The sequence below is a fragment of the Octopus bimaculoides genome, chromosome 4, assembly GCF_001194135.2.
Source record: "Octopus bimaculoides isolate UCB-OBI-ISO-001 chromosome 4, ASM119413v2, whole genome shotgun sequence".
NCBI classification, from domain to species: Eukaryota; Metazoa; Mollusca; class Cephalopoda; order Octopoda; family Octopodidae; genus Octopus; species Octopus bimaculoides.
Window position 1 is genome coordinate 97,795,004 of NC_068984.1, and position 21,411 is coordinate 97,816,414.

At 37.7% G+C, this 21,411-nt stretch overlaps 1 protein-coding gene across 1 annotated transcript in view; it reads right to left on the minus strand.

The window, feature by feature from the left end:
- Positions 1-21,411, minus strand: part of LOC128247611 (A disintegrin and metalloproteinase with thrombospondin motifs 12-like) — a 75,744-nt gene that overhangs the window by 50,698 nt on the left and 3,635 nt on the right. Inside the window, exons 2-6 of the mRNA XM_052967303.1 lie at positions 16,754-16,879; positions 12,267-12,361; positions 10,405-10,490; positions 9,315-9,422; positions 322-485 (exon numbers count right to left, since the gene is read on the minus strand). Of these exons, the coding sequence (XP_052823263.1) occupies positions 322-485; positions 9,315-9,422; positions 10,405-10,490; positions 12,267-12,361; positions 16,754-16,872 (572 nt within the window). The 5' untranslated portion in view covers positions 16,873-16,879. The remainder of the gene's footprint in view (positions 1-321; positions 486-9,314; positions 9,423-10,404; positions 10,491-12,266; positions 12,362-16,753; positions 16,880-21,411) is intronic.

Here is a 21,411-nt window from a genome sequence, read left to right on the forward strand (position 1 = left end):
ATATATATATATATATATAAATAAACACACACACAAAATAGTCGGGACACAAATTGAAATGTGTTGATCCTGCTACTACAAGGTAACACCATCAGGGTATAACATAAAGATGTGTCTTTGTCCCAAATTACAAGAAATACCAGTAAAATTCCCTCAAATCCCATCAAGTTCAGCTTAGTTTTAAAAAAGAGAAGCAACAGAACGGTCAGTACCAGAATATTTTTGATCATATGTATGTTGGATCAGAGCTGGTCTAGAGTTAAACAACAACAGTAACAACAATAACAACTGCAACACAGTGTAAGCCATGCATAAACCTACTTTGGGTTTGTACATAATCGTTCTCGGTACTTGATCCCTGGTCCACAAACTGAAGTACATTCAGACCATGCACTCCATGATCCCCAACCACCTGGCTGGATAGTTAATGGCACTTTCAAACTTAGGGTCTCAACACTGACACATTGTAGATTTAGTAAACATACCTGAAATTTGAAATAAATAAACAATAACAGAAATACAAATCAATGATTTCAAAATTAAAACTCCACTAAAGTTCTTCATGTCTTTCGTGGTCACTTTGTGCAAAAATCTTATTTTGTGCAAAATTTCTACCCTGTCACAACAGTATATATGCACTGACTGTATGCACAAAAGGAAACTTTGTTTTCTTTTGTTTGGTGATTATTTGCTCAGCTTACTGAAATCTTTCTAATGTAGAGGCAGATCCAAGGGGTATCAGGACAAAATCCCACCAAAGACAAAATCCCCACAACACAAAATCAACCGGTGGTTAATATTACATCACAGGAATATTGATGAATTGATTAATTACCTTGTTTTTTATAAACTGATGAATTGCCTTGTTTTTTTTAAACTTCTTATTAAAATAATAGGACAGTCGCTTGCTTGTTCTATTTATTTTTTTTTATGGCTTATATAGTTGTGTTCAAGGTGGTGAAGAATTTTTTTTATAAATCCACTTAACTTCTACCCATAGAAGATTTGGCAAATAGTGTGGTACCTTATGAATGTGAATGACAGATGTCTAACGCATCATGTAAAGCATAGGTAAAAATGCAGCAAGGTGAGATTACTGAACAATTACGCAGTTACACACACACACACACACACACACACCAGGCACACCAAAGTGTGAAGCTGCAAAAGTGTTTCAATAAATTCTTTTAAATGTGCAATAGAAACTGAAGAGACTACACAACAAATTGTTGCCAAATCTTATACATCTACATCAGAATAAGTAGCTACAAAAATACCTTTCCTCTATATCCTTCGATGAGATGTATGGTACTATAAACAGAAGAAAAGTAACCATTTACCATTGCCATCATGTGCTCTAGGTCTTATTATACCTGAAAACTGTGTAAAAACAGTCAATGGAGAAAATGTTTTGTTGCATGATTCAACATTTGATGGCAAGAGAATTTTGATATTTGGAATGGCTAAAAGCATAGAATTTCTAAAAACTTTTCCTCATTGGTGTTTTGATGGAACATTTAAAGTAGTTCCTGAAATTTTCAGCCAGTTCTATACGATTCATGCTGTAGTAGATCAACACTGTACTCTGCAACTATGCACTCTTTCCAGATAAGACTCAACTTATAACAAATTAATACAGGAAGTAAAGAACTTGACAAATTGCACTCCTGTAAGTGCAATGATAGATTTTGAAAGTGCAATGCTGAATACTTTATTTGTGCACTTTCCTGAAACTGACATTTCAAAAATATATACGTGTCAAAATATATATAGGAAAATACAGGAGTTTGGCTTTCAAAAGCATATCAAGACAATACTGAACTTTCTCTTAAAACGAGGATGGTAGCAGCCCTTGCCTTTATACCTCCTGAATCTGTTCAGGCAGCTTTTGAAGAGCTCCATGATATTATGCCAGAAGAAGCTTTGCCAGTTTTGGATTACTTTGAAGATGCTTATATCAGCAGGCCATGTCGATAGGGATGCCAAGAATCAATATTTAGCATATCTCTTTGGAATATTGTTGTGGAAGGATTCCAACCACCCCTCAAGTAACTAAAAGATGAACTGACTCATTGTTATAAAACAAAGAACTGTGAGTGATTGGCAGTTACTGTTGGTAGCAGTTCACTGTGAGCCTTTGATATAGAGCATCAAGTCTCATGTAATAGTAGTGCATCATGTTTATACTTTCTTCCCCCTTGCTTCATTATATCATATACCCAATACAAGGATATAAAAAATATGCATGTAAGAACAAATGCTGAACTTCATTGTATGAATAATTTTGTTGAAGGATGGCACCGGCACTTTGTATCATTTGCTGGATGTTTCCACATCCAGTCATCTGGAAGTTTATGAGTATTTTAGGATGAGAAATTAACTTTCAAAATGTTCAAATGACTCAGATTATTGCTAGTATCACTACTGAACCACCGAGAAAGAAATATATGGATGCAGCATCATGAATTTTATCAGTTGTGCAAAAATACCAAGAAACAACATATTTAGATTTCCTTTGAGGCATTGCATTTGATCTATGGTTTTAAATAAATGTGTGACATTTTCATATGAAGTTTCTCAGCTATCATATCTATTCCTAAATTTTACACAAAAGTATCAACTTATAAATATTTTTAATTTTTTATAAAATTTCACTTTCCTAAAATATTTTTATTGTAAAGAAGGAATAATATCCAGAGGAATTATGTCCAGAGATGGATTTTGTCCTGGGGAGATTTTGCTTTAATGTTTAATGGTTGAATAAAAATGAAAGTATTTTTAAAAACCAATTTTGTTTCTTAACCCAGGTAAAGGGTAGACCTTCCAAAATGTTCAGTAAAGGTCCTTGTGTGAAATAAAATTCAAAATGAAAATGACTTCCTTCAGTTACACTTGTAAAACATTGAGAAAATAGTACAGCTGAATTTTAGTATGTTAGATCAACTTCTATAGCAATTAATAATAATAATAATAATAATAATAATAATAATAATAGCCATGAATAGTCAAGAAGGAAGGCGAAAAGATAGATAAATACAACCCTCTTAAGTACGAAATAGCCCGGCTATGGAAAATGAAGAAAGTGAAGATAGTGCCAATTATTGTTGGGTTCTTGGGAACAGTATCAGAAGGTATCAAGGGGAATATAAAGTAAATTGGAATAGAGTGCCCAGTAGAACTGTTACAAAAGGTTTACCTCCTTGGCATGACCTGAATAATCAGGAAAGTATTAGACAGCTGAAAAGAATGAATAGCATGGTACCTTAGGTTGCAGGTAGCAAGCCTGCTATGCATGTTAGACTCCAGGAGCTCCATCAAAACCTGTCGTGCACATGTGGTTGTGATGCATGTGCCTGGTGTACCCTTATCAGACGGGTAGTCATGATGGGTATACTGGGTTTCGTATATTTTACCCCAGTGCCACTTTGATGGCATGCACTGCTCTCTCACTCAATAATAATAATAATAATGATAATAATGCAATGATATAATAGATGTTGCAATACCAGGAGATTTGAGGGTGAAATGTAAGGAAACAGAAAAGAGTGAGAAATACCAGCCACTGCAGAACGAGATAGGAAAGTTATGGGGCATGAGGAAAGTAATGGTGATACCAGTGGTAACTGGAGCATTAGGAGCAGTTTCCAAAAGCTTTGAAAAACATATTAAGAATATTGGAGCTGCTGTTAGGCTCAAAGTGATCCAGAAGACAGCGTTGTTGGGTACAGCTTGTATTCTAAGGAGAGTATTGTCTCTTTGAGTCATAAGAGAAGGCACTACTTGAAACTGGTGATTTGTTATTGCCTGCTTTCAAGTAAAGAACAACTGCAAATAGAACAGCGAGAATCAAAACAATAATAATAATAATAATAATAATAATAGTTCAACGAGATAATGGAAAAGAAAATGAAAGAGCAACTGAGGATGAAGTATTTCCAAAGAGTGAGGTTGGTGTTGCACTCAAACTTGACTGGATGGAATAAAATCCAAGCAGTTAATATGTGGGCAATACTATCACTTTGGTATGGAGTGGGAATTACAAAATGGCAAAAGAGAGAAATGAAGAAAATGGATACCAAGCCCAGAAAAATGATGCCAGCACACGGAGCCTTCCACCCTAAGAGTGACACCAATAGGCTGTACTTGTCCAGAAGAAAGAGTGGGAGAGGTTTGATCAGTTGCCAAGACTGTATCAAAGCAGAGGAACACAGCCTTGGGTAGTATATAAAAAATGCCATGGAGCCACTGTTGGAACACATGAAGAAGGCTAGCATCATCAAAACTGAAAAGCGTATAATTAAAGAAAAATTTAAACAAGAAATGAACAAAGAAAAAAAGGAAAAAGCATAGAAGGAAAAGAAAATGCATGGTCAGTTTGCAAGAGATGTGAATACCAAGGCAGATACAGAGGACTGGTGGCTATGGATGAGGCAGAGTGACCTGTAGATAGACAGAAGCACTCATATGTGCAGCTCAGGAACAACCATTAAGGACCAATTATATGAAGTGCAGAATAGACAACACTATCGATAGCAACAAATGCAGAATGTGTGGTGGAAGGGGTGAAACGGTATGACAGATTATTAGCGAATGCCTGAAATTGGCACAACACGAATACAAAAGATGCCATGACAATGTGGCAAGAATGATCCATTGGGGGCTCTGTGGAAATCACAGCCTACAAAGAGCAAAGATGTGGTATCAGCAAACTACAGAAGGAGTCACTGCAAATGGGGATTGCAAAATCCTGTGGATGCAATGATCCAGTGCAATCACCTGCCCAGACATCAGAAACTGGATATTGTTTTGGTGAATAGAAAAGAAAGAACATGGATGATAATTGACATATCATGCTCCTGTGACAACAGGATCAATGTGAAAGAAAAAGAAAAAATAAACAATTATGATGATTTTAAGTGGGAAATACAAAGGTTGAAGAGAGTAGATGTGATACCAATAGTAATCGGTGCACTTGAAAGTACCAGCATTCAACTACCAACATGGGTGAAAAAGATCAGTGCAAATGGGAAGGTAGAACACCTACAAAAATCAGCATTGCTTGGAACTGCAAGAATTCTTTGCAGGGTTCTTGAAGCATGACCAGTAAAACGAGTGTCACCTTAGTCTGCTGGCTGTGGACAGCTGACACTTTCCATCATACCTAGAAAAATAAGCTCTGAGTTTTCATATAATAATAATAATAATAATAATAATAATAATAACCCTTTCTACTATAGACACAAGATCTGAAATTTGGGGCAGGGGGGATAGTCGATTACATTAACCCCAGTGTTTCACTGGTACTTAATTTATTGACTCCGAAAAGCAAAGCCGACCTTGGCAAAATTTAAACTCAGAATGCTAGGATGATGATAACACACCCTGGGTATGGCATGAAACTGCATCTGGTTGTGGTGTCACAATATGGGAAGAATAAGGTTACCCATAACTACAACTACCTTCAGATCACTTTTGGGCAAAGTGTAGTACCTGTAAGCCCACTCCAAGACCTACAAATACCAGGTTGGCATCTGGCAGGGTTAAGCTTATCTCATGGGAAGAGGAGTCCCTTCAGCATTGGTTGGCAATCCCTCTAAAGAAGGTGTCTCAATAAAAACACTGATGGTTGTGCCAACTCAACACCAAAATTCTCAGGAGTGAAAATGTCAAATACAAAGATATAAAACAATGGATTGAATGAGACCAGCACTACAAACAGTGTGCAAGGTAGGTGTGGACTCTCAGAGCCTTGGCTAGCAACCCACCTAGTGATGGTGTCACAATAAAAATATTGGTGATCACACAACCTTACAAATGCTATCTTTAAATGAATGATGTCAAAATTAAATAATAACCACAACTGCATTATTGGGACTGGAACCATTAACAGTAAAGGTGTCATGCACAACAGACAGGGAGTATCTGTTCAAACTCTGGCAGGTAACCATCAAGTTGTTGATCAGGACCAAAAGCACGGTCAAAAATGCAAAAGAAAAAGAAAAAGAATGAAATGGGAAAAAGAAGTAAACAAAATAGTAATAGAATGCTGGCTGAGAAGTGAACCAAATAAAAGAGGCTTCATGAATCAAATGAAGAGAACATGGGATAAAAAGGAGGTTTTCAAGCATCTGCCCAGCAACTGATAGACCAAGCAAGAGCAATCCATAGGAGTAGAGATTGAAGTAATTCAGAGAAACATAATAAGAAACAAAGCTGAAGAAGAGTGACACAGCAGTAGCAGAAAGTGGTAATGAAAAGGTAAGAGATGAAGGACATGAAATGAATGGAAACTGCAGAGAACCAGAGAATGCTGATAAAGTAACTAAAGAAGACGATCTAGATGGACAAGTGACAGAAGGAGATTTTAGAAATGTTATGTGGTAAAATGACTGATGGGAACAATGAAGTACCACCAAATGTAAAATATATGGACAGAAAACAAGTGAGGAAATCCACAGGCAAAGTAAATGACGTTTTAAGCTTGATTAAAGCAGAAAACATCAGTAAAACAAACCAGCTAATCATAGCTGCTGCTTATGTCATAGCTAACATAGTAGACTACAAGTGGAAAAACTGAAGATATAAAAGCAAATGAAAAGAAAGAATCAAACAGGAGAAAGAGAATACAAATGAAGCTGGAAAAGATATGGAAAAAAACTGGGGTGATTGAAGAGGATAAGGTAGTAATCAGAAAATTGAATGGACAGGGGAAAACAAACAGTACATGAAGAATTGACACAAAGATGACAACATTAAAGGCCAAATTGAAAAGATATGATACTAGATGCAGAGGTTTCAAACAGAATAGACTGTTCCAATCAAATAGAAGGCATCTATTTGAGGAAATAGAGAGAGGCCAAGACCCAAGAAATGATTCCAGATGTGGAAGAAAGTAAAGAATTTTGGGAAAGTCTGTGGAACACGCCAACAAGACATAAAGAAAACACGGAGCGGCTAACAAAGTTGGAAAGACCACTTGAAACTGTACCAAGACAAAAGGACATCAGAATTAATCTATATTCAGTGAGACAGAAGTTTTAAAAAATAGCAAATTAGAAAGGACCAGGCCCAAATGGAGTACAAGGCTATTGGCTGAAGAACTTTACACAGTTGCATGAAAGGATCACTGCACAATTGGATGACTGCCTGCAGCAAGGTCACATCCCTGCCTGGATGACAAGTGAATGAATGCTGTTATACCTCAAAGATCCCTTAAAAGGGAACTTGGAATCAAATTTTCAGCCTTGACCAGTGTCTTGGAGGAAGAGTTACACAACCATCTGGAAAGTAACAATTTACTTCCAGAAGAACAGAAAAGATGCAGGAAGCAAAGTAGGGCAACAAAAGATCACTTATTAGTTAATAAAATGATAACTATAAAGTGTAGATGCAGATTGATGGGACAGGATGTAGCATGGCTAGATTACAAAAAAGCATATGACATGCTTTCACACAGTTGGATGAGTAAAACTATGAGCATGTTTGGAATAGCAAAATACATGGAGAAAATGCTTAATGAAAGTATGAAACATTGGAATACTAAATTGATTGGAGGAAAGCAAACACTTGGAAAAGTGAACATCATATGTGGAATATTCCAAGGTGATAGGTTATCTCCTTTACTATTCCTATTGGCCATGATAGTTAAAATTGCTTATGATTTGGGAAAAGGGAATGGTCAGATAAATCATTTCCTTTCTATGGATGATATAAAGGTTTATGTGAAAAATGAGGAACAACTTGAAAGTTTTGTACATATTATTTGCATTTTCTCAAATGATGCAGGTATGGAATTTGAAATAGAAAAGTGTGCTATATTGAAAATGAAATGAGGAAGATTTGAAAGAAGCCTGGGTATTGAAGTGCCAATTGGGAAAATAATGAGAGCAGTTGAGAAAGGACAGTGCTTATGTATAAGTACTTGGGAATACTAGAAGCAGATGAGATAAAAAATGAAGAAATGAAACAAATTACCAGTAGAGAGTACACAATGAGAGTCAGAAAATTATTGCAGTCAAAGTTGAATTTCAAAAATTTTATTGAAGCAATAAATTCAAGAGCAGCACCATCAATCAAATATGGAGTTGGAATAACAGACCAGAAGTGAAATAAAGAAACTTGACCGAGAAACTAGAAAGTTGACAATGTATGGAATCCACCATCCAAAAGCTGATATCAACTAGTTGTACTTGAAGAGAGACCAGGGTGGCAGAGGCTTAACAGCAGTAGAAGAATGTGTACAGATGGAAAGAAAAGTCTAGTAGAGCATTTACAGAGCAGCACAGAAAAACAACCAAAGGCACTTAAAAAAGAACAGGTGATGAAGCTCATAACAGGAGAAAAGGACAAGAATGAAATACAAAGAGAGCACATCAGACAGATTGAAGAGAAATCTCTGCATGGCCAGTTTAGGAGAGCCACTCAAGACACTGGTGGGACAAAATCCTAGGCTTGGTTAAAAAAAAGGGACAATTAAAAAAAGAAACAGAGACCCTAATTGTAGCAGCCCAAGATCAAGTGATAAAAACAAACAATTTTATAAAAAATACATATGGAGAGAATGTGTCAGATCCGGTGGAACTTGGAATGAGACTGGCACACACTGCAGCAGAATGCCCCAAGTTGACACAGGAAGAATATAAGAAATGAAGGTATGACCAAGTTGTAAAAGTTTTACATTGGAAACTGTCAGAAATGGAAATTTGAAGCTGGAAACACATGGTACAATCAAGTCAAAAGAGTACTAGAGTCAGAAAAATGTAAGATTTTGTGGGACTTACCTCTTCAAATGGACAAGAAGTTAGAAAACAATAGACCAGATATTACGATCATAGATAAGGAAAAGTGAAGTTGCTTACTTATTGACCCATCATACCTGTTTGATTCCAAGATTGTAAAGAAAGAGGAAGAAAAACAAAGAAAATACAATCCTTTAAAATTTAAAAAAGGAAGAATTTGGAGCATGAGAACAGTAAAGGTCGTGCCCATAATAATTAGTGCATTGGGAACAGTAAGCCAAGATATATACAAATGGCTGAAGGCGAGTGAAATAGAATGCCTGGTAGAGCACCTACAGAAAGTTTGCTTCTTAGGGACAGCAAGGATTATCAGGAGGGTTCTAAGCACTTAAAAGACTGCCTAAAACATGTGGATACCACAGGTAGTAATCCACTACCCACATAAATCCTACCACAAATTAGACCAAACCCGAGCTTTGTTTCAATAATAATAATAATAATAATAATAATAATAATAATAATAATAATAAAGAACAATATAAGCAAAAAGCAAAGAAGTACTTTAGGCAAACTTACCTTGTTCTTTCCACAATAAGCACCAGCTATTCCATGATAATTCACCTTCATCTCACCAAATCTTTCATTATGAATGTAATATGTACAGGAATGGAACTTACACTCAGTCTGGAACCATGACAAATGCATAGTTTGTTAATTATATTATTCTTATTACAGGCACGGGCATAACTGTATGGTAAGAAGTTTGCTTCCCAACCACATGGTTCCACCTTCAGTCTGCAGTACAGCACCTTGAGCAAGTGTCTTTTACTATAGCCTTAGGCTGACCAAAGCCTTGTGAATGGATTTGGTAGACAGGAACTGAAAGAAGCCCATCATATATATGCATATATATATTTATATACATGTGTGCCAGTGTTTTTTGCCCACCACCAATTGACAACTGGTGTTGGGGTGTTTACAACCCTGTAACTTAGCAGTTTAGAAAAAGGGACTGATATAAGTACCCAGCTTTGCAAAACATAAGCACTAGGGTCAATTCATTTGACAAAAATTCTTCAAAGTGATGCCCCAGAATGGCCGCAGTCTAATGATTGAAACAAGTAAAATATAGAAAGATAAAAGATTAGTTTGGTTAGAATGGTAATTAGTAAGTAAAATCTTACTTTAGTATGTCAGCTAATAACAAAGAAAATTATTGATTTAGTTTGATTGCTAATTAGTGAGTAAATTTTCAATTTGATATGGCTGATAATTGCAAAGAAAATTAATTGATTAGCTTAATTAAAAACACATTTGTAATACACCATTTGTGGTAAGGAGCACTACAAATGGTTGAGAGTCATTGTCACTTTAACTTGCCAGAAAAAGCAGCCATGTTACCCCAACCTCAAATCACACTTCATTTTCAAAAACGGAAGGACCTATTAAATAATGTATATTATGTCTGAAAAAGCAACTTGGCACAAAAACAACAGTGAACAATTCCATTCTATGACGCCTAGTAACAGCTAAGTGAAGTGGGATATTGAGAAGAAAGTATTTTGACAATTGACAAAACAACAGCAGTGAATGAATTAGAATGCCATCCATACTGGGGCAGTCTTCTACCATTTCCATTGTAACAAAAGATGATATAAAATATTACATTAGGAGTTTCTTTAGGAAATTCTCTGTAACGGAAGCCTGGTCCATAGTTCATTTCACATGTATCATCTGGTGTAAGGTATAGACCTAGTGAATTAAAGAAGATTAAAACATTATTCAAATCCATCATTTTTTTGTCATTAACATCTTGACTTACCACCATTCATAATCTCTCTCTTTTTCTCTTTTTCTCTCCCTTTCTGTCTTTCTCTCCCCCCCCCCCTTCTGTCTCCTCTCTTTCTCTCTTTCCATCTCTCTCCCTCTCTCTCTCTCTCTTTCCATCTCTTTCCCTCTCTCTCTCCTCCCTTTCTGTCTCCTCTCTCTCTCTCTTTCCATCTCTCTCCCTCTCTCTCTCCCCTTTCTGTGTCTTTCTCTCTCTCTCTTTCCATCTCTCTCTCCCTTTCTGTCTCTTTCTCTCTCCCTTTCCATCTCCCCCTCTCTCTCTCCCACTCGCCATCAAACATTTAGCTTCCATTAGTGTCTCTTTCCTTCTACCCTCTGCCATTACTACCTCTCTAGTACTATTCTCTCTAACACTACATCTCTCTTATCTCCCCGCTTTTCCTATTGTCTCCACAATCTCTATTTTGTACCTCATAATTGAGCATTTTGCCTTTTTGCTCAATTTTATCTTCAGCAATCATCCTTTATTCTACCCACTCTGTTGGCTATGTCTCCCTGAATTGGATAGAAACAACATAGAGTAAAGTGGATTCTTTATTCTTAAAGGATAGAAAGCAACCTCACTAGCTCTGGTACCATGAATAAATCCAGACATTCTTTGTAAAGTAGTTAGTGATAGGAAAGGTATCCAACCATAGAAGCCATGTCAAAGATAGCTGACACATCCAATCTATCTAAGAAAGTAGTAACTCTAAATAAGAAATGATGCAGCCTATGATGACTTGCCCAACCCATGCTGACAAAGAAAACAGGTGTAAAATGATGATGATGATGGCGACAATGACAACAAAACATTCTCTAGTGGTAGCTCTGGTGGTAGTGATGATTGTGGTGGTGGTAATGATAGTGGTGGTGGTGGTGGTGGTGGTGGTGGTGAGGAAACATTCTCTAGCAGTTAAATGGTTTGATACTATAGGCTTTTCCTTCCACGGCTAAACCTAAACTGTCCTCCCCTCTTTTTACACGAGAACATTACTGTGTGGTACACGATCCCTATTGATCGGCCTTTCCTTTTCTTTTTTTTTCGATCCCTTTTGATCGAACTGCCCCTTTTTCCCTTCCTACGATCCCTTTTGATCGACACCACCAATTTTTTTTTTTTTTTTTTTTTTTTTTTTTTTTTTTTTTTTCCTTCCTTCCCCCTCCCAAAAAAAAAAGCTCTACATTGTATTTGTCCCATCTTCGTTGAGCCCTGTGTGGCTAATAAAAGAAATGTATTTGTAACTACAACTAGAACTGTTAAAACACTGTAATATCTCAACCTTCCAAATATATTTGCTTTAACAAATTACTGACCATCAGCCTTTAGCTACCAATGCTCTCTCCTATGCAGACAATACAACCCTTTACTGCTCTCTCTAACCATCCATGGACAGGCACCATCCACATGCAGCCTAAACACCTTACATCAAAAATTGCAATGACTTCACAAACAGAAAATTCATTAAGAATCTCCAGTGGGATCATGTCTAACTTTTCTTCTCCACAACACAGACAATCACAATACATAATTGATGTTGTCTTCAACAACAATGACAACACAAAAACATTCATTACATGTCAAATAAAACATCACCATTCTAGTCATGGACAAAACAACTAAAAATCATTACAAATGAACCAGTGAGGTGGTAGTAGTAGTAGTAGTAGTAGTAAACAGGAGACAAATACTGCACTGACCTGGTAAGAGACCATTTAGTGTTAAGCTTTTAAAAGTGTCTGCAACATCGTTTGGCTTGACATTCTCTTCAAACAGACACTCTGCCAGGTTGTTGCTGCCAACAACAAAAAGAGAAATATATCCTAACATCTATGTATCTGGCATGATGTTGTATTGTAAAGTGGGGAGTGGGGATGCATTACCAGCCTTCCAAAGTATTTTATTACATTATTGTACACCATCTTTATTACCATTTATCAGTCCGTTATGATTATTGTTGTTATCCACTCTTTTATCTTTTATTTGTTTCAATCATTAGACTGTGACCATGATGGAGCACCACCTTGAAGAATTTCTTAATTGAACCCAGTACATTTTTTTTAAAGTCAGGTAATTATTCTATTGGTCTCTTTTGCAGAACTGCTAAGTTACAGGGTATGTAAACACACCAACACCTGTTTTTCAGGCAGTGGTGGGGGGACAAATATGGACACAAAGGCACACATACACACACATATACACACACACACACACACACACATACACACACACACACACATATACACACACACAACAGACCTCTTTCAGTTTCCATCTACCAAATTTACTCCTAAGGCTTTGGTTAGCTTGAGGCTATACTAGAAGACACTTGTAGAAGGTGCCCTGCAATGGTACTGAACCTGGAACCATGTGGTTGGGAAGCAAGCTTCTTACCACACAGCTATTCCTCTGCCAAAGCTGTTCATTACTAAAGTATATCTATCAAAGAAAGGTACCTACCTAATATCTAGTCAATGTTAAACACCTACACAAAATTAGATGCCTGATGTTAGGGAATTTGATAATGTGTGATGACTAGGGTTAAGTGGGACTAGACTACACACCACATGATTATAAATGCTAACTTTGCCACTACAACCATTGTGCTGGGCTTCTGAGCAAGGCATCCTAACAATATTTTAATTTTCATTTTTGTCTTTGGTTAATAAGTGTTATTTCCTATTTGTTTCTACTTAGAAAATAAAGGAAATTACTATTATTCTCTTCAAACTTTGCTTTTGTCATCTGGACACCAATGTTTTGAAACTGACTTATTTTCCATTACATTTCAGACAGATTCAGAGCTGAGTTGCTGAAGGAGAAATATCAATATAGCAAATATTCTGCTCAACGCCACATATTTGCTTGATCATTACTTGACCTTAACCACCTGAGCATGTCCCTTAGTGACTGACAATATGTGCATCTCTGATCATGAGCAGTAGTAGTGGGGGAGCATCATGGCTAATATTATTTTCGCTTTTGTTAGTATGTACAAGAGACAATTTTTGACATGTTTCAGTCATATTCTAAATTCATCAGTACAGTAGAGCTGAAATACTTAGGTCCACTGTATTTGCTGGGAAATGAATATAAAGTTAGTCATTGTCTGAGAATGCATTTTTCACACCATATATTTCTGGTCAATTTTTCAAAACTCCCTAAGCTAAATGTGTAAATACACTAACTTGCCTATTGTTTGACAAATATATATAGTGCAGTATCTCAAAATTGTTTAATGCTCCTGATATTGACTATTAATACTGATTTGCCTATTGTTTGACAAACATAAAATTTCTATATTATTTAATCTCTCATCAGTTCCACTGCCCTACAGAAACCAATGTACAATCTTGTCCCTTTCCATAGAAAATCATTCATCACTACTTTGGTAGGCATGGTGAAGTCGTATTGGTTTGCTTATTTTGATGCAGATGTCGGAGCTGAGAGAACTAATAACAGGGATGTGGATAATGGTGGTGATGATGATAATGACAACAATAATGACGACAATGACAACAATGAGGATGATAATGATGATGATGATGAGGATGAGGATGACAATGGTGGCATCAAAGATGACAACAGCAATGATAATGCCATTGTCATTATATTCTTCATGAGAATAATGATGATGATGAAAGCAGTAACAATACTCAGAATAACAATACTTATGAAGATGATGATGACAATGACAATGATGCTAACAGTTATAGTTTTGATTCATTCTCCTGGTAATGATGTTGCTGATGTGTGTGATGATGACAATGATTAAGATGATGATAATAATAATTAGTGGCGCCAAAGATGAGATAATGATGATGGGGATGACAATGATGACGATGGTGGTGGTGGTGGTGGTGACGATGATGATGATAATGATGATGATGATAATGATGATGGTGATGATAATGAGGAGGATGGTGATGATAATGACAAAGATGACGACGACAACGATGATGATGATGATGATGATGATGATGATGATGATGACAATTATGATGTTGATGACGATGACAATGATGATGACAATGACAATGACAACAATAACAATGATTATGATGATGTTGATTTGACTGAGGACTGTCGAACCAGATTGCTGCACTAGGCTCCAATCTCATCTGGCAGAGTTTCTACAGCTGGATGCCCTTCCTAACGCCAACCACTCCGAGAGTGTAGTGGGTGCGTTTACGTGCCACCGGCACAAGGGCTAGTCAGGCGGTACTGGCAACGGCCACACTCAAAATGGTGTTTTTTTATGTGCCACCTGCACGTTTTTTCACATGCCATCGGCACAAGTGCCAGTAATACGAGACTGGTAATGATCACGTTCAAATGGTGCTATTTACATGCCACTGGCACGAAAGCCAGACAGCTGCTCTGGCAATGATCATGCTTGGATGGTGCTCTTAGCGCTCCACTGGCACAGATGCCAGTCATCAAATTAGGTTCGATTTCGATTTCACTTGCCTCAACAGGTCTTCACTAGCAGAGTTTAGTGTCCAATGAAGGAAAGGTACGCATAAGTGGGCTAGCTACACCCCTGGCAGAGGCCTTGGATTATGGTCTCACTTGGCTTGCCGGGTCTTCCCACGCACTGCATATTTCCGAAGGTCTTGGTCACTAGTCATTGCCTCTGTGAGGCTTAATGTTCAAAGGTCGTGCTTCACCACTTCATCCCAGGTCTTCTTGGGTCTGCCTTTTCCACAGGTTCCTTCAACCACTAGGGTGTGGCACTTTTTCACACAGCTATCCTGATCTATTCTCGCCACATGACCATACCAGCACAATCGCTTCTCTTGCATACCACAGCTGATGTTTCTTAGGTCCAACTTTTCTCTCAAGGTACTTACACTCTGTTGAGTATGCACACTGACATTACAGATCCAGCGGAGCATACTGGCTTCATTTCTTGTAAGCTTACACATGTCCTCAGCAGTCATGGCCCATGTTTCACTGCCATGTGACATGGCTGATCGTACACATGCGTCATACAGTCTGCCTTTTACTCTGAGCGAGAGACCCTTTGTCACCAGCAGAGGTAAGAGCTCTCTGAACTTTGCCCAGGCTATTCTTATTCTAGCAGCTACACTTTCAGTGCACCCTCCCCAACAACTAACTTGGTCACCTAGATAGAGAAAGCTATCAACTACGTCTAGTTTTTTCTCCCTGGAATGTGGCAGAAGTTATTTTCTGCACATTTTCAGTGTTTATTGCTCATGAGCATCTGCCACATACAAAAACTAACTTCCTAGTTAGCCTTCCTTTCATATTGCTTGCACCTCTTATGTGTCTATAGCTTACACTGGGTACATCTTATAGAGTTTCTACCTATGCCTTTTCTACAGATCGAGCAGAGCCATCTACCTGAAGGGATTTGTGTTTTGTCTACCTTCCTACTTATTAGGACTTTGGTTTTAACTAGGTTGACTCTAAGGCCCTTCGATTCTAGTCCTTACTTCCACACCTGAAACTTCTCCTCTAGTTCTGATAATGACTCAGCAATTAGAGCAAGGTCATCAGCACAGAGGGGCTCCCAGGGGCATCCTGTCTTGAATTCTTCTGTTATTGCCTGGAGGACTATGATAAATAGGAGGGGGCTGAGGACTGAACCTTGGTTGACCCCTACCGCTACCTGAAATTTTTCACTGTACTCGTTGCCAACACTCACCTTACTGACAGCGTCTCTGTACATGGCTCACACAGCTCTCACTAATCATTCTTCTATCCCTAGTTTCCTCATTGACTACCAGATGAGAGATCCGGGGACCCTGTCAAAGGCTTTCTCCATATCATCAAAAGCCAGGTACAGTGGTTTATCTTTGGCTAGGTATTTCTCCTGAAGCTGTCTTACCAGAAATATAGCATCAGTGGTGCTTTTCCCTGGCATGAACCCAAACTGCATCTCATTTAAACTAACTCTCTCCCTCATCATCATCACCATCAGTACTGCTGTAATTATCATAAACATAATTTTGATAATGATGAAAATTATGTTTATGATAATTACAGCAGTACTGACGGTGATGATGATGATGATGATGATTGATATAATGATGATGATGATGGCAGTGATGATGATGATGAGGACAGCAATGCTTGTGAAAAGGAAGTTCATAATAACAACACTATTATAATTCTGTTATGGCAGCAGCATGTAATGTAGAAGATGGTTGTGTAAACTTACTCTATCAGTTGCAGCAGAGAGTTTCTGGAGCAAATACTCCATCCACTTCGCAAAGTTCCCATGATCCCATTACTTGCTGGTGGTGTTTTACATTCTTCTGTTTTATCACTGTGAGACATACCTAAGCTGAGTGATAGAGATTTGAGTGGTGGTAAAGGGAAAATTAGATTTTTGTTTTAATGAAATAGCAGACATTTATCACAAAATTCAAAACAAGATAAGTAATATCAATAAGGTCATGCATTTGTGTAAAATCATACTTAAATATATACATAATTAAGCCAGACAAAATTTATTGAGACAAATTTTTACAGCCAGCTGCTTTTCATGTTGCCATACTTCATTTGTTTCCAGGTAAAGTAATATTTCCCCTAGTCCTTCAGACATAAATATCACAATGGCCTGACATGTTTTCACAAAAGTGTGCAAACAAACAACATGGCATGTATAACAACATTTCTTTAGAACTAACAAGTAATATCAAGATAAGGAAATGCAAACACACACACATGTATACACATATATACTCTTTTACTCTTTTACTTGTTTCAGTTATTTGACTGCGGCCATGCTGGAGCACTGCCTTTAGTCGAGCAAAATCAACCCTAGAACTTATTCTTTGTAAGCCTAATACTTATTCTATCAGTCTCTTTTTGCTGAACCACTAAGTTACGGGGACGTAAACACACTAGCATCAGTTGTCAAGCGATGGTGGGGGGGACAAACACAGACACACAAACATATACACACACATACATATATATATACATATATACGACGGGCTTCTTTCAGTTTCCGTCTACCAAATCCACTCACAAGGCTTTGATCAGCCCGAGGCTATAGTAGAAGACACTTGTCCAAGGTGCCACGCAGTTGGACTGAACCCAGAACCATGTGGTTGGTAAGCAAGCTACTTACCACACAGCCGCCATCATCATCATCATCATCATCATCATCATCATCATCATCATCATCATCATTTAACATCTGTTGTCCATGCTGGCATAGGTTGGATGGTTTGACCAGGGCTGGTAGGCTGAGGGGCTGCACCAGACTCTAGTCTAATTTGGCATGATTTCTATGGCTGGATGCTCTTCCTAACACCAACTACTCCAAGAGTGTAATGGGTGTTTTTACATGCCACCAGCAAAGGTACCAGTTATGTGACACCAGTATTTTCCATGACTAGGGCTTCACTTGGCTTGGTGGCTCTTCTACTCAAGCACAGCATATTGCCGAAAGTCATCAGTCATTGCCTCCATGAGGCCCAATGCTCAATAAGTGCTTTTTACATGCCACCAACACAGGTGCTAGTTGCACGACACTGGCATTGTGTCTCTGTGAGACCCAACACGAAGCCCAGTGCTTGATATGTATTTATATATATAGTTGAATAAGATTTGGGTAAAAACCTTGTAGAATACTATACAAAGCTCATTCACAGTTATTGGCTATGATGTCATCATATAGTGGAGATGCTCCTGCTACTATATATACATCAGGAATTCCATAATATCCATAGATTTTATACAAATAGATAAATGATAGAAAATGGAATGGACAACATTCTTTATTTAAAATCACTACAATTGTTTCAACACATTTTTTCACTCATAGTACATTGGTGAGATGTTATGTAATCAGTACTTATCAAAGATAAGATATCAATTAACTTTTTTTTTTTCCTAATTGTTTCAAAAAGGGATATATAAACCAGAAGATAATAAATTAACTTCAAGTAGAAGCTGATTCGAGTGTAGAATGGAGCCAGTTGTTTGTCATGAAAGACAGAGGGTAATTTAGATCGTTCGTAGAAATAAAGAAATAGTTGTTAAGCACTGAAATGGTCAGTCTTCATCATTTTATCACTTAATTCCTCTTACAAATATTTGCATTTTCCTGCATATTCCCTGTTAATTTTAGGGCGCGTCATATATGCCGGTGCGTCTTATATGCAGCAAAATACGGTACACATCCATATTTTGTTATATAGTTATTTGCAGCATTCTTCCCTAGGATCTACACACGTGTCGGCTGCATCCACTGCACACTGTTATGTGTGCATCTCGGTGTTAATTGTCAATGCAGCTTCTTCAGGGTCCGTTGTTTGCTGCCGTTTGAAGATCATATATTTATGTTTGTATATATATATAAATGAGTAAACATTCAAAATGAAAACACGTAAAGATGCTATCATCATTATTATTATCAGCGGCAAATCTAAATAATTGATGCTAACAACAATTAGATTAGTGGCAGCAAGCGATATTAATGTTTGCATATTATGACCGTCTGTCTTTACGTTCCGAGTTCAAATTCTGCCGAGGTCGACTTTACCTTTCGTCCTTTCGGGGTCGATAAATTAAGTACCAGTTGCGTACTGGTACTTAATCAACTGGCCCCTCCCCACAAAAATTTAAGGCCTAGAAAAGTATATCGTGACAGTTACAGAATATAGAAAGTAATGTAACACCAATGACTATATAATCCAACCAAAATATCTGTTACACAAACGTAATCGGAATTATTATTTAACCTAAAAATACATCGTACATATTCAAAGAACCTTCTTGGTTTAGTGAGATAGAACGTTTTTCTGGTATTCTTTTATTCTTTTACCTGTTTCAGTTATTTGACGGTGTCCATGCTGGAGCACCACCATTTAGTCAAAGAAATTGATCCCTGGATTTATTCCCTGTAAACCAGGTGCTTATTCTATCAGTCTCTTCTGCTGAACAGCTAAATTAGAGGGACGCAAACGCACCAACATCAGTTGTCAAGCAATGGTGGTGGTAGGAAAAACACAGACACAAACGCACGCGCACACACACACACACACACATACATACATACATACATACATACATACATACATACATGCTGTTGGCACTCCGTCGCTTACGACGTCGAAGTTTCCAGTTGATCCGATCAACGGAACAGCCTGCTCGTGAAATTAACGTGCAAGTGGCTGAGCATTCCACAGACACATGTACCCTTAACGTAATTCTCGGGGATATTCAGCGTGACACAGTGTGACAAGGTCGGCCCTTTGAATTACAGGTACAACAGAATCAGGAAGAAAGGGTGAAAGAAAGTTGTGGTGAAAGAGTACAGCAGAGTTCACCACCATCCCCTGCCGGAGCCTCGTGGAGCTTTAGGTGTTTTCGTTCAATAAACACTCACAATGCCCGGTCTGGGGATCGAAACCGCGATCCTATGACCGCGAGTCCGCTGCCCTAACCACTGGGCCATTGCGCCTCCACACATACATACATACATACATACATACATACATACATACATATGACGGGCTTTGAGGTAGTGGTGATGCTGACTGGTGCGATTTTGTGGTTTGCTGGTATGCCGAAAGAGATCCAACGGGCCCCTAACTGGTTCCCCGATCTTAAAGATGTAATGTGGATGTGTAATAATGGAGCGGCTGGTATGGTGGTGATGCTAGCTGGTGCGGTGGTCTTCCTCGCAATACTTCATGGTAGACAATATTTTGTCCGTATGTGTCATCACATTTTTAACTTTGTCTGTTATCCCAATTGAGTGTCATAACTCTTACTGTAACATTGTTCATAGCTCGTGCTCTTGAAAATGTGACATATAATTGGCCATGAAAAATACCGGTTGAGGCAAATGTATTCCGACTTCTTCAAATGTTTGCCCTTGAGCCTTATTAATTGTCATTGGATATGCAAGTCGGAGTGGAAACTGAAGTTTGTTTAGTGTGAATGGAATATTTGCATCACTTGGGCTAAGTTTAATTCTGGGAATTAGAACTGTACGACCTCTATTGGAGCCTGTTACCAAGGATACTTCTACACAATGTTCATGAAATCTTTGCACTTTCATGCGAGTTCCATTACATGATCCTTAACTGATCGAAAGATTTCTTAGCAGCATTACAATAGCACCTGTTTTTAAGTTGAGGCGATGAGGGGGCATACCGGATGGAGTAAGTGTGTTTATGAATTCAAATGGATAATTCTGAATCTCCTCTTCATTATTGCAGGACACTGAATCTGTGCTTAAGTACGTTTAAAGTACCTCTGGTATAATATTAAGAACATTTTCGTTTATTGCAAGACAGTCAGAATTTTTAGGAGATACAATTACTCGTTTTTCCATTGCTTCTGGTGTGCAGTTGTTGAAAATTTCTGCGTACAAATGTACAAATTGAAATGCATCAGAATGAAATAATAAATGGATTTATGAATGAAAGTTTGGTAATTGCGTTTATCACCACCACGTGGGTGTATATTTTGCGCCTAAAATGAAGGCCGATAAGGTTGAATTAAGATGTTTAGTTAAAATCAGGGCACTCCAAATTTAATCTGTCTGGTGAGAGAGTAGACAGGAGTCATTTGTATGTAGTCCAGTGGCTAAAGTTTAGGTTGTTAATTGTGCAGGTTCCTCATATTAAGTGACAGAATGAATTTTGTATGTGAATAGTTATCTAAGTCTGGGTTTGTACTTTTGTCTGAAAGTATTCTCTTTATTTATCCGTGTTTCATTTGTAGTTTTCACTGATCATAAGTAGAGTGGGAAATCCTGGAATATGGGGGACTTATTTTTTACATATATGTCCATGTGTCCACTCAGTGGAATCTGTCTAATACTGTCTAATATATACATATATATGTATATAT